At 42.7% G+C, this 17259-nt stretch overlaps 1 protein-coding gene and 1 long non-coding RNA gene across 2 annotated transcripts in view; one reads left to right on the plus strand and one right to left on the minus strand.

Moving 5' to 3' along the window:
• Positions 1 to 17259, plus strand: part of LOC137543717 (transmembrane protease serine 11D-like) — a gene marked incomplete at its 3' end in the record, with an annotated part of 48254 nt that overhangs the window by 1008 nt on the left and 29987 nt on the right. The window contains exons 2-4 of the mRNA XM_068264841.1: positions 2455 to 2741; positions 14367 to 14434; positions 16826 to 16986. Of these exons, the coding sequence (XP_068120942.1) occupies positions 2490 to 2741; positions 14367 to 14434; positions 16826 to 16986 (481 nt within the window). The remainder of the gene's footprint in view (positions 1 to 2454; positions 2742 to 14366; positions 14435 to 16825; positions 16987 to 17259) is intronic.
• LOC137543718 (uncharacterized) lies at positions 10635 to 13758 on the minus strand. The gene is made up of 2 exons (XR_011025572.1): positions 13568 to 13758; positions 10635 to 10964 (listed from the first exon to the last, which is right to left on the minus strand). It is a non-coding gene; the product is annotated as an uncharacterized lncRNA (long non-coding RNA).

Genomic DNA, 17259 nt, shown 5'->3' on the forward strand with positions numbered 1-17259 from the left:
GTATTACTGAGCACTGTGGGGAGGAATAAAGGTAGTGCACACAGACTCACCTACCAATGGTTCCAAGCGCTGGAGTTCCCGTCGGTAGAGCAGAGAATATAGACGGGAACTCCAGCGCCTGGAACCATTGGTAGGTGAGTCTGTGTGCACTATCTTTATTCCTCCCCGCTTTGCTCAGTAATAGTGCGGATGGAGATACCGATGGGGGAGGCGGATGCGGCTGAAGTTCAGAACGGGCAGGCATGGCACACTAAAGGTAGGGGCCTGAGAACAGGTGCTGGTCCCCTTCCCTGCATCGTAGCAGCTGGCTGCATGTGACCACCGAAGGAGACAAGGCGGCCAATCAAAGACGAGAAGAGAGGTGGGGGCGGGGAGAATGGGAGGGATAGAAATATCAGCCAATGAGACTGAGTTAGTATGCATTGCAACTTCTCTTCTGTGGCCGTGTGTACGCTGTAAGAGCCTGGGGACATAGGGGAGAGATAAATAACTGGGGGAAAAGTGAGATTGATTTTAAACTTTTGAATTGCCTAGATAGCATCAATTTTCCATATTTAACAGCTTCTAGTAGAGAACTTGTTTTGGATTTTATGCCTAACAGTTACTCTTTACAAAGTCATTTTTTAGGAAAATGAGAATAGATTTGTTTAGAATTGTTTATTTCATTAGTTTATTTTCAACTCGGGTGTCCTTTAACTAGTCAGTACTAACCCTTCACTTTGTTTTTTTGGTTACTTTATATGGGTTTGAAAGTGAAACGCCAGTTTCTTATGGAAAAACCAACCCTCTATGGGGTATTGATGTACTTTTGTTGAGTAGATCTTCACACAGAGCGTTCCAGAGAGTTCTTAGGAAAATACCAGAATCACATGATTAACATGTTTAACGATGTACAATTACCAATCATGTAAAAAGTATAGCTGGAAACATCCTTGTACCTGGAATAGAACGGTGGCTTTATGCTGTAGACCTGTAAATTATTTATTTAGCATTTCTATTTTGATGATATTGTCGGCTACACTTTTTAACCAATACCCCTACCCCGGGACGAGTATCTACGTCCCTGCAAAACACCACTTTACCTCATAGGAACGTAGATACTCGTCCCTTGCTGCCACGCTCCCGCGCTCGTTCCTGCCACTGATTATTATAGGGGAGATTAAAGGGGCACTACAGCGAAAAACTGTAAAATTTAAAATATGTGCAAACATATACAATCAAGAAGTACATTTTTTCCAGAGTAAAATGAGCCATAAATTACCTTTCTCCTATGTTGCTGTTTCTTACAGTAGGTAGTAGAAATCTGACAGAAGTGACAGGTTTTGGACTAGTCCATCTCTTTATAGGGGATTCTCAGGGATATATTTATTTTCAAAAGCACTTAGTGAATGGTAGCTGTTCTGTCCAACTGCCAAAAAACTGTCTAGCGAGCAGGGAGGCTGACCAGCATCATTGTTTAAATCCTTTTTAGGGAATATCTTTATACAAAATAAAAGCCTTGCTGAGAATCCCTTATGAAGAGATGGACTAGTCCAAAACCTGTCACTTCTGTCAGATTTCTACTGCCTACTGTAAGTGATCGCATTATAGGAGAAAGGTAATTTATGGCCCATTTTACTCTGGGAAAAATGTACTTCTTATTTATATATGTTTGCACATATTTTAAATTTTACAGTTTTTCGCTGTAGTGCTCCTTTAAGTTAATGAAAGGAAGGAGCGCTGATGGATGAAAATTGCTCTGGTTTTTAAGGGGAAAACCCTTTGGAGGTGAAGTAGTTACACAGTATATAGTTTACCACAGTCCTATGTCCCTATCATAGTCCAAGGTCAATTGTGGGGGACGACAAATAACTTATCTGTATGTTTTTGGACTGTGTGAGGAAACCAGAGTGCCAAGAGGAAATCTATGCAAACACAAGTAAAACCTACAAACTGTACACTATGCTGGCACCTTCTCTGTGCAGCTAATTACTCCTGCAGCTAAGTGGGAGTTTGTTGGTACTCTTATGGCAACTTTACTCCAAACACAGTACAGAGAGTGCTAAAAGACTGCTAAAAGACTTGTGCTACACACATCTATTTGTAAACCAAAAGCAGAATGGTCTTTTACAGGAAACCTGAATTGAGAGAGATATGAAGGCTGCCATATTTATTTCCTTTTAACCAATACCAGTTGTCTGGAATCTCTTTGGTTGCAGTAGTGTCTGAATCACACACCTGAAACAAGCATGTGGCTAATGTTGTCAGAAACACGTGACCTGCATGCTTGTTCAGGGACTATGCCTAAAAGTATTGGAGGGAGATGTTCAGCAGAACAGTTTTTGTAAAGTCTTTCTATCTGATTAATTGAAACACACTGACCACCTACTGGAAAATCCATGAACTGTAAATGTAACGGATGTATAATGTACATATAACCTGCATAGTTGCAATGACTGCTGTTTATTTCTACAGAGTTTCCAGTAATTTTTAATGGATACAAAAATGCCATGAACTATACCAAGGAGACTGTTGATGGACTAGTGGCCAGGACAACAGATTCACAAAGTCCTAGTCAATCTGTTTCTCAGAGTCCTAACTTGGCTTCAAAACGTCCACAAAATCCAGACCATTCTGGTTCCATGGAGCATTGCAAGATGTTTGTAGGTTCCTTCAAACTCTTAAATGGCACCTATTTACCTGAATACAACGACTCATCAACTAATGCTTTTCAGACAGCTGCACAACGCATCAACACTTTGGTAGGTTCACATTTTCACTGATCCTTGGTTTATTATTTAAGAAAAGTAATTATTCTGCTGTACAGAAAAATACATGAAGAAAGAAAGTAGAAAACCGCTCACCCCAGAAAGAGCAGTGCCAGACCAGGATAGCTAGTCCTAGGATATGCTTGAAACGAAAAAGGGTCCGCACGATACTCCTAAAATCCTATGTCTTTATTCATGGACGTATCCAAAAAGTCAACACATATCACCAGCTGACATGTTTCGGACCTACTGGTCCTTATTCATAGCTTCACAGAAATATACACATGTATAAGTAGCACAAAGATATCCATGGTGTGCAAATCCTTGGTTTTCAACTAATGCTACTCATAGGTTGTACTTGGGCTGGGCTTAGGCAGTACTTGAACTTGTTTCAGTCAATTTATGATAGTAAGTTTTCAAATGAAAAACGAATACATCTTGTATAAATACACCAGAATAAGTATGCTTTCATTAATTGAAAACATAAATACATTTTTGGAAATACACAGGAGAAGTATGGAGTGTTAGTAACGAACATGTATGCGTGAAGGGGTAGTCAAAATTATGTTATCCACAAAACGGGGTACTTGGTGAACACGGTTATAAAATAAAGAAGTACAGCCTGTAATACATTTGAGAAACATTAGAATAAAATATGCTGAACCACTTTGCATTCCTGGGTTTTTACCTCTTAACTACTTGAGGACCGCAGTGTTAAACCCCCCTAAAGACCAGGCCGTTTTTTAACAAATAGGCCACTGCAGCTTTAAGGCCTCGCTGCAGGGCTGTCCAACTCAGCACACAAGTGACCCCCCCCCTTTTTCTCCCCACCATCAGAGCTTTCTGTTGGTGAGGTCTGATCGCCCACCAGATGTTTATTTATTTCTTTTTACAAATATTTATGTTATTATTTTATAAATACATTTTACTAGGGATGGGACGAATCCACAATTTCTTCGAATCCGAATCCGGATCCGAATCTAAAAAGATTCTCGAATATCTCGAACCTTTCGAATCCCGAATCTAACGAATCCTGCACATACGAATTGTGCAATCCGTGGTATAGTTGCCCACAGTATAGGTACCCAGGCATAGGTAGCGAGGTAAAGGTGCCTTCAGTATAGCTAGCTAGGTATGGGTGCCTTCAATATTGGTAGCTTTCAGTATAGGTAGCAAGGTATAGGGGCCTTCAGTATATGTAGTAAGGTATATGGGCCTTCAGTATAGGTAGCAGGGTATATGGGCCTTCAGTATAGGTAGCAGGGTATATGGGCCTTCAGTATAGGTAGCAGGGTATATGGGCCTTCAGTATAGGTAGCAGGGTATATGAGCCTTCAGTATAGGTAGCAGGGTATATGGGCCTTCAGTATCGGTAGCGAGGTACGTGTGCCTTCAGTATAGGTAGCACGGTACATGTGCTTTCAGTATTGGTAGGTAACTAGGTATAGGGGCCTTCAGTATAGGTAGCAGGGTATATATGCCTTCAGTATAGGTAGGTAGCTAGGTATAGGGGCCTTCAGTATAGGTAGTAAGGTACATGTGCCTTCAGTATAGGTAGGTAGGTAGGTAGGTAGGTAAAGGTACCTTCAGTATAGGTAGCAGGGTATAGGGCCTTAAGTATAGGTAGGTATCTAGGTCGGTATAGGGGCCTTTAGGTAGGTAGGTAGGTATAGGGGTCTTTAGGTAGGTAGGTATAGGGGCCTTTAGGTAGGTAGGTAGGTAGGTATAGGGGCCTTTAGGTAGGTAGGTAGGTAGGTAAAGGGACCTTCAGCATAGGTAGCAGGGTATAGGGCCTTAAGTATAGGTAGGTAGGTATGTAGGTAGGTATAGGGGCCTTTAGGTAGGTAGGTATAGGGGCCTTTAGGTAGGTAGGTATAGGAGCCTTTAGGTAGGTAGGTAAAGGGACCTTCAGTATAGGTAGCAGGATATAGGGCCTTAAGTATAGGTAGGTATGTAGGTATAGGGGCCTTGAGGTAGGTAGGTAGGTATAGGGGCCTTTAGGTAGGTAGGTAGGTAGATAGGTATAGGGGCCTTTAGGTAGGTAGGTAAAGGGACCTTCAGTATAGGTAGCTGGGTATAAGGCCTTAAGTATAGGTAGGTAGGTAGTTATAGGGGGCCTTTAGGTAGGTAGGTAGGAAGGTAGGTATAGGGGCCTTCAGGTAGGTAGGTGGGTAGGTAGGTATAGGGGTCTTTAGGTAGGTAGGTAGGTATAGGGGCCTTTAGGTAGGTAGGTGGGTAGGTAGGTATAGGGGCCTTTAGGTAGGTAGGTAGGTATAGGGGCCTTTAGATAGGTAGGTAGGTAGGTAGGTGTAGGGGCCTTTAGGTAGGTAGGTAGTTATAGGGGCCTTTAGGTAGGCAGGTAAAGGGACCTTCAGTATAGGTAGCAGGGTATAGGGCCTTAAGTATAGGTAGGTAGGTAGGTAGGTATAGGGGCCTTTAGGTAGGTAGGTAGGTATAGGGGCCTTTAGGTAGGTAGGTAGGTAGGTATAGGGGCCTTTAGGTAGGTAGGTATAGGGGCCTTTAGGTAGGTAGGTAGATAGGTATAGGGGCCTGTAGGTAGGTAGGTATATGGGCCTTTAGGTAGGTAGGTGGGTTGGTAGGTATAGGGGCCTGTAGGTAGGTAGGTAGGTCTAGTGGCCTTCATGTAGGTAGCCCCCCCGTGCCTCCTCCGCTCACCCCCAACCCCCCCACAGCCTCCTCCGTCCCCCGTGCCTCCTCCGCTCACCCCTGCATAAGTATCTACACCTTTCCCGTGGAGCGCAGAGCAGCAGACCTCTTCGTTACTTCCCTGTTCCCTCTAGTGGCCGGACCGGCTTTTACTGATGATGTTATTGTAAAAGCCGGTCACTAGGGGGAACCAGGAAGTCAGCGAGAGGTCTGCCGCTCTGCGCTCCGCTCTGGATAGGTGAGTTGATACTAACTATGCGGGCGGGAGTGCGAGCGGGGGAGGCGCGGGGTGGGGGGTCGGAGGAGGTCCAAGAAGGACGAGTGCGAGCGGGGGGAGCTGCGATGTAGCGTCAGGATTTGGATAGTGAAAAATGGCGTCGGGATTCGAATTCACGAATCTCGGATATTTCCCAATATTCGAGGAATTCGTGGATTCGCCGAATTCGTCGTCCCATCCCTACATTTTACTATTTATTTATATAATTTTAAACAATGTTTTATTGAAAAATACAATTTTTGAACAAGGCATATAACATATCCAAATGATCCAAGCATACAGTCAGGGTTATTACAACACATTTGAAGGGCTGAAAAATGGAAATCTGTCCATTTAATTAACTGTGAACCTGGGAGGCAGCTCTTCGAGCATGCCTGCTTAGTCATTAGAAACTATAAACTTATAAAACAAAATAGAAAAAACACCCTCATATCCCACCCCCCACCCACTTCCCATGCTCTTCTCCTGGGGATCTGCTAGTGGGTCATTTCATACCAAAATGAGAATAACAGTGAGAAGAGAAAAATGATTACAAAGTCTGCTAGTAAAAAATGAAAAAGAAAAACTTCTCAAGTGGGTAGCTCCTGGTGGCCCAAAGTGCCAGATAAATGCTCTATGCAGTACCAGGAGGAGTATTTAAAAGGTTCCACCAAGCAATATATTTCTTCTTGGGTGAAGATAATTTTAATGAAGGATTTCCATTTTTTGAAGAATTTTTTTGCATTCTTTTCTTTATTCATCTCATCTTTGACGTCTTGAATTGTTGGGGGTGTGGGGTAGACCCACTTGTTAAGGATAGGCTTTTTTTGCGGCTGCTAAGGTTACAAAAAGGATATCTGGGGTCTTGGGGGGAGGAGTAGGAGATGGAGATGGTTTATCGCATGCATGAAACAGAAATAGTATGGGGTTACATGTATGGTTACCACAACCTAACCTGGACAGGAAACGAGACTTGCGTCCAAAAATGTATTATTTTGGGGCAAAACCACATGCAGTGTACCATGTCTGCGTTTGGTAGTTTACACTTAGGACATTCTGGTTTATAATCAGGCGGAGGGTGGGTGTAATGAATATTGAAGGCATATTTAGCATGATATAGGAAGATAAGATGGGATTCTCTCCATGCCTCACTAATTATAATTCGTCTAAAGGTGGCCAAACCCTTTAATATTTTGTCAGCTAGTTGAGGGTGGGTAAAGTATTTAGTACATTTTTGCATGTTCAGGTGGCTTAGTTTTTGGGCTTTGAGATTCTGAAAGCCTTTATGTAAATCAGATAGGGAAAGTCTCTCGGTTCCTGGATGAAAGAAACGATCAAATGGGGTAAGACACATGATAGATGTTGTATTTGTTAGGCACTTTTGTACATAGGATTTAATTTGACCATACATTAAGAAATCACGTTTGTAACGAACGGTGGAGCACAGAGAGGATCTGATTACCGGTGATCTGCAGTATCACTGGGAATACAGATGTATACCAGACTATAAGTGATCTGCAGTATCACCGATAATCCGATATACCTGCTAACCTCTGTACATGAGTAGAGTGTAGTGTTTGGTGTAACAGTTCTCGAGGTCAGACAAGCCAGATCGTAACACACGGACAGATAAAGTACAGATTCAGAAGGCAGAGGCGGAGTCTAGGTACAGGCAGAGTTTGGCAACAGGGTATCAGAAATATCGAGGTACAAGATCAAGAGGCAGAAGCAGAGTCTAAGGACGAGCCGGGGTTCGGCAACAGAGTATCAGAATAGCAAGGTACAAGATCAGAATACAAGAGGATGGTCAGGCAGGCAGAAGGTCATAACAGATAATCACAATCAAACTAGTACTTTAAGCTATCAACAGAATCTAGCTAAGTGTAGGATTACAGCTCCAGCTGGTCCCGGCACACTTAAGGATCTGACTATGGGTCTGAGTGCTCCCACGTATGTGTTCGCAACGCCAGACAAAGAGCAAGTGAACAGCCAGCAGTATATATACACAAGGACCCCTCCAGGACCTCCCTAATTGCTGGACCAATGAGAGTAGTGGAAAATGTCAGCTGACCCGCCTGGTCAGCTGACTCCCTTCTGGCTGTTATTTAAGCTCTGCCTCTGTGCGCGCGCGCGTGTCACTCTGAATCTAGGTGGACTATCAGTCCCAGCCACATCAGTACTGTTTTGCAATGTATCCAGTGAACCGAGTGCGGGAGCCGCCTCCAATGCGGATTCCGCCGTTACCAATGAGGATTCCGCCGTTACCAATGCGGATTCCGCCGCTCTGCCTATGCGGCATGCAGCGTTTTTTCCGCGTTGTGACGCCATGCCGGACGCGGAAACAGCCGCCTCACCTTGAGAGGCAGCGGCTTTTCCGCGTTTCATCACAATGTTTAGGTATACTCCAGAGTCTGTTTAGTTCTGAAAAACTCTACCATCTATGTTCTTTCATGTTAAATAAATGACTTAATTTGGAGATCCCCCGAGTTTCCCAGCGGAGGAAAGCTTTGTGTTGCATACCTGGGGAAAAAATCAGGTGTGTTCCACAGTGGTAAATATTTAGATATCTTCCAGGGGAGTTGAAAGCGTTTTCTAATCTGTTTCCAGGTTACCATGGTATCTTTAATGATTACATTATGTTTAATTGTCGGGGGTAGTTTAGACCAGGAGGAATGAAGGATACCCGGGAGAGTCCAAGGTTCAGCCCGGGCACTTTCTATATCATAATTTGAGAACTCAGAAGTGGAAGAAATCCAGTCTCTGACATGACGAGTCATGCATGCTAGATTGTATAGACGTATATTAGGGAGGTTGAGGCCCCCCAAATCCTTTGGAAGCTGAAGTTTAATAAGACTAATGCAAGCTCTTCGACCCTTCCACAAAAATTTGGATATTTCCCTATTAAGTGTGCGTATATCAGAGTGTTTGATCAGAAAAGGGAGAGTTTGCATGGGGTATAATTTTTTTTTTACTCCCCCACCCCCCCCCCCACCAGCAAATCAGCGTGATCGGCTGTCATAGGCTTCAGCAGGGGAAAACTAGGTATACATTCAGAAAATACAAATTTTTCTCATATTTCACCCTTCCTAATTTTCACATGACAAGTGCCACAGTTATAAAACACCTCAAAATATATTTGTCTCGTCCCGATTAAAATGATACCATATATGCCATACTGTATTACTAGTTGGGCGAATAGCGCACCATTATCACCAGCTTGTGTATTTGTAGCAAAAATTTTCCATTCCTGTGCTGCTAATGAATAGATGATCGGTGGAGTCATTCTTTTTGTTTAGTCTGAAAATGACACTATGGTGCTGTCTTCCAACTGGGTGGATCCAGCAGTACCAGTGCAGAAAGGTAGAAAGGAAAGAAGGTACGCCTATAGTGTATTACATTTTTATTCAAAAAACACACATATGCACTTACATTAAATCCGGTTCAAATGCGCATGTATGAGGCCGCCTGCCTGGACTCCCTCTTTCCCACCTCACACCCCCGCACCTCTTGCACCTTTTGGGGATGCTACAATCTTCTTCCCAGGTCCTGGCCAGACCATAGGAAAGAGGGAGTTCAGGCAGGTGGCCTCATACATGTGCATTGTGCATTTGAACCGGATTTTATGTAAGTGCATAAATGTTATGCATTTTTTTAAACAAAAAGTTAATGCACTATAGGAGTACCTAATCTCCTTTCTACCTTTCTGTGCATCTGTAGCACCTGAAGCAATTGCTAGAGTGCACAGTTTGGGGACCCCAATGCTGTACAGATACATTGCTAGGCAACAGCATAGCGATGCATCTATACAGTGTTGGGTTCCCGAACTGTCACCCTTGTGATTGCATGAGATCGCTATGAGTAACAGGCATTACAGGTGTCCACAAAGCTTAAAGAGAACCTGAACTGAAAATAAAAAGTCAAGATAACCATACACAGGTCATACTTACCTCCTGTGTAGTCTACTATGCCATCTCTTTCTCCTCTCCTGCATCCCATTTGTCCACTGTGATCAATGGATTTCTCCATCCTCCATTTTAAAAATGGCAATTAGCGTATATTCCAGCATATAAGACGACTGGGCGCATAAGACGACCCCCCGACTTTTCCAGTTAAAATATAGAGTTTGGGATATACTCGCCGTATAAGACTACACCTCTTCCAGCGCACACCAAATAGAAGTTAAAAAAACATCATATACTGGTGTTATGTATGAACAAATACTGGTGCTGTACTGTATGTAGTACCCAGTATATAACACTATATAGGCGATTGACTGGTTGGATTGGTAAGCTCTCCTTGTCTACCTGTTTATCAGAGCGGTATGGAAGAATAGATCACGCTGTGCCCATTTAGCACGCCTCCTTCACCCTTCTGGCCCACCCTTGTATCCTATTTATCTCCTTCTCTGCCTCTCAGATGTCGCACATGTGCGCCTGCACTGCTTCACTACAGTCCTCAGCAGCCAGATCTGAGAGGTGGTAAATGGGTGGGGCATATCAATGACACCCGGCGTATAAGACGACCCCTGACTTTTCAGATGATTTTCAAGAGTTGAAAAATAGTCTTATACACCAGAATATACAGTACCCCCTAACAGCTTCCTGGTCAGCACACTGTTAAACTGTAATATCATCCACTTGAGCCATAGGGAAACATGGACATTGCCTTGCACATTCAGTTGTAACTGACAGCTGCTGATATATAACTGACAGCAACTGGTATATTTCAGTTCTGACAAAATATTGTCAGAACTGGAAGGATTCAATGTAAGATAAAAATGGTGAGCTTCTGAGAGGAACTGACGGTGAGGTTAGTATGTAATTTTCATTTGCAGCTACGTCATGTGTTTATTTTGAATACTTTTCCTTGTTTCAGGTTCCCTTTAAGGCCAAGTACAGTATAGGTGACATATAGGTTAATTAGGTAGGAGTTAAAACCTAACCACAGAGGGGGGAAAAACACTATTATTATTCAGTGTGACACTGTCACATTTTTTTTTTTACTTTTATTGAATCATTGCTGCTACAGCAGTCCTTTACTTTTAAATGGGTAGTCGCGCATTGATAATGGGGTGCAGGCGGGCTTGCAGTGCAGGATGTGACTCTAACGTCCTGAAATCTGTAGCGGTACAAATTTGTACGCGAGAATCACGTTGAAGAATCTTAACTGGTGAAGTGAAACATGGGCTACTCTAATGGTTGGTGGGCTCTCTGTCATTAGCCAATGTGCCCCTGGATTAACAGCTTCACTAGTCTTTGAAAGAACATCCAGCAGGTCTTGATCTGATCATTTACCTGAAATGAAACAGGTGAGCTAATTACTAAGCCATGTTGCTACTTGAATCATTTGTACAATGTGACTAAAAATGTGACCATTCCGACGTACTTGACTGGCATTGTGAAATGTTGACCTAACATCATGCAATGATGAATATTCATAACCCACATGCCTGGTAGCTATGACAATTAGAGATGGCTCGAATGGTTAGTCGGCGAAAGGTTCCCGGCGAACTTCCGTGGTTCGCGATCGCAGCGAACCGGGAACTTTTCTGAAAGTTCGGTTTTTGCGTGCGATTTAAACTTATCTAAACTTATCACGCCTAAACTGGCTTTTCGCCAGTGTGGTGCAATGGTTATCACACCTGAAGTCTTTTAGGCGTGCTAACTGGGTTAGCACCACTTTGTGAATCGAGCCCTTAGTGTCACTGTACCTGTCCACTACCTGTCTGTGTGACAGGTGCACATTGTAATACCCATTACTGCATATACCTACCTACGTGTTGATTCATTTCACATATACAGCAGGGCTTCGAAAGTCCTCCTGTATTGTTATTTTTGGTCACTACCTCGGGACGTGCATGCCATGCCTGCTGCCTTCCTTGGATGTGTGGTGGTAGCCGTTTCTTAGGCTCCCACTCCGGACTGGAATAGAACCCTGATTCCCTGGCCATTACCCTCCGTGGTCACTCACAATGGCAGACTTGCCCTCCATAACAGATTCTTTCTTCCTTGAGGAGGTGACCAACCTGGTGAGTCGCAGTGAAGGCACCATCAGACTTGCCCTCCATAACAGATTCTCGTTAAAGGATTTAAAGTTGATTCATTTCACACATACAGCAGGGCCTCGAAAGTCCTCCTGTATTGTTATGTTTGGTCACTACCTCGGGACGTGCATGCCATGCCTGCTGCCTTCCTTGGATGTGCGGTGGTGGTAGCCGTTTACTTAGGCTCCCACTCCGGACCGGAATCGAACCAGGATTCTCCGGCCATTACCCATGGTCACTCGCAATGGCAGACTTGCCCTCCATAACAGTTTCTCGATGCAGGTACTGAACAGCAAGCAGAACTAGTATTTACAAAAATAGATGTAAGCTTTAACAATGGTAGAGAAAGAACCATCGAAAGTTGATAAGGCAGTCAGACATTACCTGACATCACTAAGTGAGGAAGAGCAATCTGGCCATGGTGCACACCAGTCCAGCACGGCCGTCACTACCCAAACAGCTGTTTGCGGTGCATTACACAGTGAGTTTGGTGTGTCAGTGTGAAGCAGTACTCTAATTACACTCCCTGATTGATGTACATGCAAGATGTTTTAAAGCACTTTAGGCCTGCAATTTAGCATTCAATGGGATTTCTGCCCTTAAAACGCTGCTTTGCGTCCAATCCACATTTTCCCCCGGGACTTTTGGCATGTATCCCACTCCGCCATGCCCCCCTCCAGGTGTTAGATCCCTTGAAACATCTTTTCCATCACTTTTGTGGCCAGCACAATTTTTTCTAGTTTTCCAAGTTCGCCTCCCCATCAGGGTTGCCAACCCAATTTTTCATTTTTCCTGGGCAAAATTGTCAAAAAATCTGGACGCCACAAGTTTTGGACGGACGGGGGGCGGAGTTAGGGGCGGAGTCAGTAGCGGGCTTTTTGCGGAAGTTCGCGAACCAAAAATCGGAGGTTCGGGGCTATCTCTAATGACAATAATATGTCAGTGTATTCAGTAGCTATGACAATAATATGTCGGTGTTAATCAAGACAAAGACTAGCTTACAATTCTCACAGAATTTAATAATGTATTCCATGTACTTAATCCTTACAGAAGAATGAAAAGTTCTGCCTATAGAAGTAAAGCTGACCATGTAATCTAAAACAGGTGCACCTCTGATATATAAGCTTACAGTGATTGCACAGTCTTCCATTGTAGCAGAGATAAAGGTAGAACATAATGGAAGAGCAAAGCACTGTAAAATAAATCTGTAATGCTAATTGCTAATAAAAAAAGAGACCTTTTGAACTGACAAAGCAATCAATTATAAACCACCCTCCCACCATCTCCTTCCTCAAAATCTTAGGCTACCCATACACATAAGATAGTAGCCTTTAAAGGGAACCTGAAGCGAGGAATATTATTCAAAATAAACACATCACATAGCTGCAAATGATTATTACATACTAACCTCACCGTCAGTTCCTATCAAAAGCTCACCATTTTCTTCTTACAGTGATCCCTCCCAGTTCTGACAATATTTTGTCAGAACTGAAATATAACAGTTGCTGTCAGTTACAACTGAATGTGCAAGGTAATGTCCGTGTTTCCCTATGGCTCAAGTGGGTGATATTACAGTTTAACAGTGTGCTGACCAGGAAGCTGTTATGGGGTAATTGCAATTTCAAAAATGGAGGACGGTGAAATCCATTGATCACAGTGGACAAATGGGACGCAGGAGAGGAGAAAGAGATTGAGGAGTAGACTACACTGTAGCGAAGTATGACCTGGGTATGGTTATTTTGACTTTTTATTTTCAGTTCAGGTTCTCTTTAAAAAATGTGCAGTTGACAGATAATTATTTATGCAGCTTAAGAATTATTTTATATAATATTTACAACTAGTAAAAAGGCTCGCCTGTTAAAAAACGGGCACTAGGCCACGGCCGCTACCACCTGCAACCCGCGCACAGATGTGTCCCACTTGCTCATCCCCCACCGCTGTCCGAAGTATATGCACACAGGGAGACGTTGCTTGCTTGGCAGTTGGAAAAAGCTGTTATTTCCCACAATGCAATGAGGTTCACAGACAGCAAACTGTCAGGTCTGGAAGCAGGGCCACACACACACAGGGACAGGATGCAGAGACACAAGGGTTTTATTATATAGCATGGAAAACCCCAGCTGTAAAACTAATCTATAGAAATCATCAGACCCAGGGGTATAGCAACAGGGAATGTTGAAGTTGTGGCCTCTCAGGGGCCAACCTTTAGCTTTTCTCCACTCTTCAGTGAACCAATGAGAATCCTCCCTGGGGAGGAACGATTCCCATTGGTCTATTGCAAACCAATTGTAGCCTGATGCTTCTGATGGGGTTCTGAGATCAGTATGCCAGTGTTTATAGCGTGCAGGCACCCAAATGGACGGGGTGGCAGGTGTGCATTTAGCGAAATGTATGTTGCGAGCTGCCTTATTAAGAACTGACACCTAGAATTGATTCCCTTTCATTCTGTACTATCCATACTACCCATACTTGTGCTCCACTTGACTGAATGACTAAAAGAGATCTTTGCATCATAGGATTCATTGGCATCTGTTCCATTTCACTAAATGGAACGTGTTTATTGCCAGTATTAATGCTGCCTTATTCTTACAGCTATACCTGTATGAAAGAAATAGTGATTTCCTGCGTCTCAGTTTTATTCCATTTATTTCAGTTGAATGCAGCATTCAGTAATAGTCTATTAAATGCAAGCTACAGGAATGCATCTGTCTTTTTACTAAGGTAACTTTCACATTATCAGTCATCAATGTGATATGATGTAGTAGTGTTATGATGCATGAGCTTTGTAGCAATGTCTACTTTGTATTAAAGTCCCATTCCAGACACAAATGTAATACCAATTCTGTAGACAGTCCATCCATGGCAACGTTCCTTGATTAGGCAATGCCAAATAAATTATTTCTAGAGTCTGGAGCCCACTGAACATTACCTGCACCATAGACTTCACGCTCTATAGCTTGCAATCTTTCCAGAAAATTAAATCTGTCCCCGACCTTTTGCAATGTAAACAGCAGAAGAATGAATTCAGTACAAGCAGCTGCGCCGCCTTCAATTCATTTGTTTCTCGTCATGTGATTATGATATTTAGGTGCAGATATCTTCTATCATACAAAAGACACCCTAGTAATTACTAAGCTATAAATATATTTACGCTCTCAAAGGAAAGATGGGTGGATTCCGGCACACAATTCAAGGTTATTTTATTCAACACGGCAATAAAAGGTTACAACAGGATTAAAAGACCACCTGTGTCGAAAGGCTATTTCCACGCCTCCTCTGGATACTAAGACTTTTTTTTTTTAAAGATAAAAGCCATTGCATTATCATCTACAAAAAGCTGAAATTTCATTCCTATCGCTAAAGCACAAATTGCCCAAAAGTGTTAGTCAAAGATATCAGGGATGCTTCCTTGTGCAATAGTAATTCATTTCTTGAACCCCCTCTCTGAACCCCAGTCATTTTCAAGAGACCTGCTACTTGTAGACAGTCTTCTTCCCCCCTCCCCCTCACGTCATTGATTAAGATGTTCAATCATTCCACGTGCACCCACGCTGTTACCTATGGACTGTTTATGCTGTAAAAATCTGTCCTTGAGTGGCTGAGTGGTCTTCCCCAGGTAAAATCTCCCACAGGGGCACCAGATGCAATACACCATACACTTGGACCTACAATTTATAAACTGCCTAACATGTAATTCCTCTTGCCTGAACTGATTTGCCTCTTTTCAGATAACCAGTTACTATTTTGAATCGGTTTGAGTTCACTATGGACCAAAATGTCTTTTTAATTGTATTGCTTCTCCTAAAACTAATTCTGGATGATTTAATTGCCACCTCCATAAGATGTTCATCTAACGATAATAAATGCCAATGGCTACATAAAGTCTGATGGATATAATTTGACATGGGTGTAATCAAGTACAGATAGTTTTTGGTTAACGAACGAGATAGGGACTGTATGTTCGTTTTTAACCTGAATCTGTTCTTAAGTCAGAACATTGTGCCATCTTTGTTCCCTGTACCTCCTCTGTGCTACCCTGTGCCTCCAGTGTCTCCCACTGTGTCAACTCTGCCTTTTGTACCTGTTTATACAAGTTTAAAAGCCATTTTTTCGTTGAATGTTTTAAAATCGATTTTCTCAAAAACTACAAGTCCATTTAAAAAAAATTTTTTTGATTTGTTCCCATGGAAACACAGAATCCATGCCGTTCGTATCGGCGGGTCATTCGTAAGTTGGGTGTTTGTAAGTCGGGGACTACCTGTACAAAATTAAACCCTCTATAATCCTTTCGTTTGTGTTGTCATACCATTAATTGGGCACGAGGTACTTGCCTGGCTCTATCCAGAGCCTGTTGAATAGAGGTCTGTTGATTTCCCCCTTTTAGTAAGTTGTTAAGTTAGGTCTAGGGTCTGCCTTTCAAATTCTTCAGGGTCAGAATTATTTCTAAGTCTAAGGAACTGTCTGTATGGGATGGCATCCTTTACATGTCTGGGATGGTAGCTATCAACATGAAGGAGACTATTGGTGGCAGTGGTTTTCCTGTAGCCCTTGGTGGTGAGTTTCCCCTCAACCAGCTCAATCAAAAGATCCAGAAACTCCACTTTTGTGTCACCAAAATTGGCTGTAAACTCCATATTGATATCATTGGAGTTTATCCAATGAATAAATCTTTCAAATTCTCCTTGGCTACCAGCTAATATACCATCTAATATATTTACATTTCTGTCTGGAGAAGGGCTTTAAAGCACAACTGAACTGAGAGGGATATGGAGGGCTGCCATACATATTTCCTTTTTAAACTATACCAGTTGCCTGGCAGCCCTTCTGATCTCAATGGCTTCAGCAGTGTCTGAATCACACACCTAATCAAGTCAGAATTCAGTCAGAAACATCTGATCTGTATGTTTGTACAGGATCTATGGCTAAAAGTATTAGAGGCAGATGATCAGCAGAACTGCATTGTTTGAAGGGAAATAAATATGTCAGCCTCCTTATCGCTTTCAGTTCAGATGTGCTTTAACAAAGTTGCATGAGTACAGCAGATCTTGTTTATTGTAAGGTTAATACAAAGGATACATGGATGTCAAAATAATACATCACTTATTGTTTCAGACCTAATCCATTTATAGCATTCTTCCAGTTGTTGTTTTGTAATGAAAGCTTTCCATGGAGTGGAATCAACCCTGATAGTGTGGCAAAAGTCCTGCAAAATTATACTGGAATTCAGCAGAATGGCAATATATTGGTGGATCCACAGAGCGTGAACATGGGAGGTAATTATTTCATTTACACACAAATGCTTGAAGCAGACTTGTTAACCTCTTGAGGACTGCAGTGCTAAACCCCCCTAGTGACCAGGCCATTTTTAGTAAAACGTGCCACTGCAGCGTTAAGGCTAAGCTGCAGGGCCGCACAACACAGCACACAAGTGATCCCCCCCCCCCTTTTCTCCCCACCAACAGAGCTGAAATAGGTTGTCAAACATCTCTTAAAGGAAACATCTGAGATCATTAAAAAAAAAAAATCAGATTTACTTACCTGTGGCT

Source organism: Hyperolius riggenbachi, unplaced genomic scaffold, assembly GCF_040937935.1.
Source record: "Hyperolius riggenbachi isolate aHypRig1 unplaced genomic scaffold, aHypRig1.pri scaffold_181, whole genome shotgun sequence".
NCBI classification, from domain to species: domain Eukaryota; kingdom Metazoa; phylum Chordata; class Amphibia; order Anura; family Hyperoliidae; genus Hyperolius; species Hyperolius riggenbachi.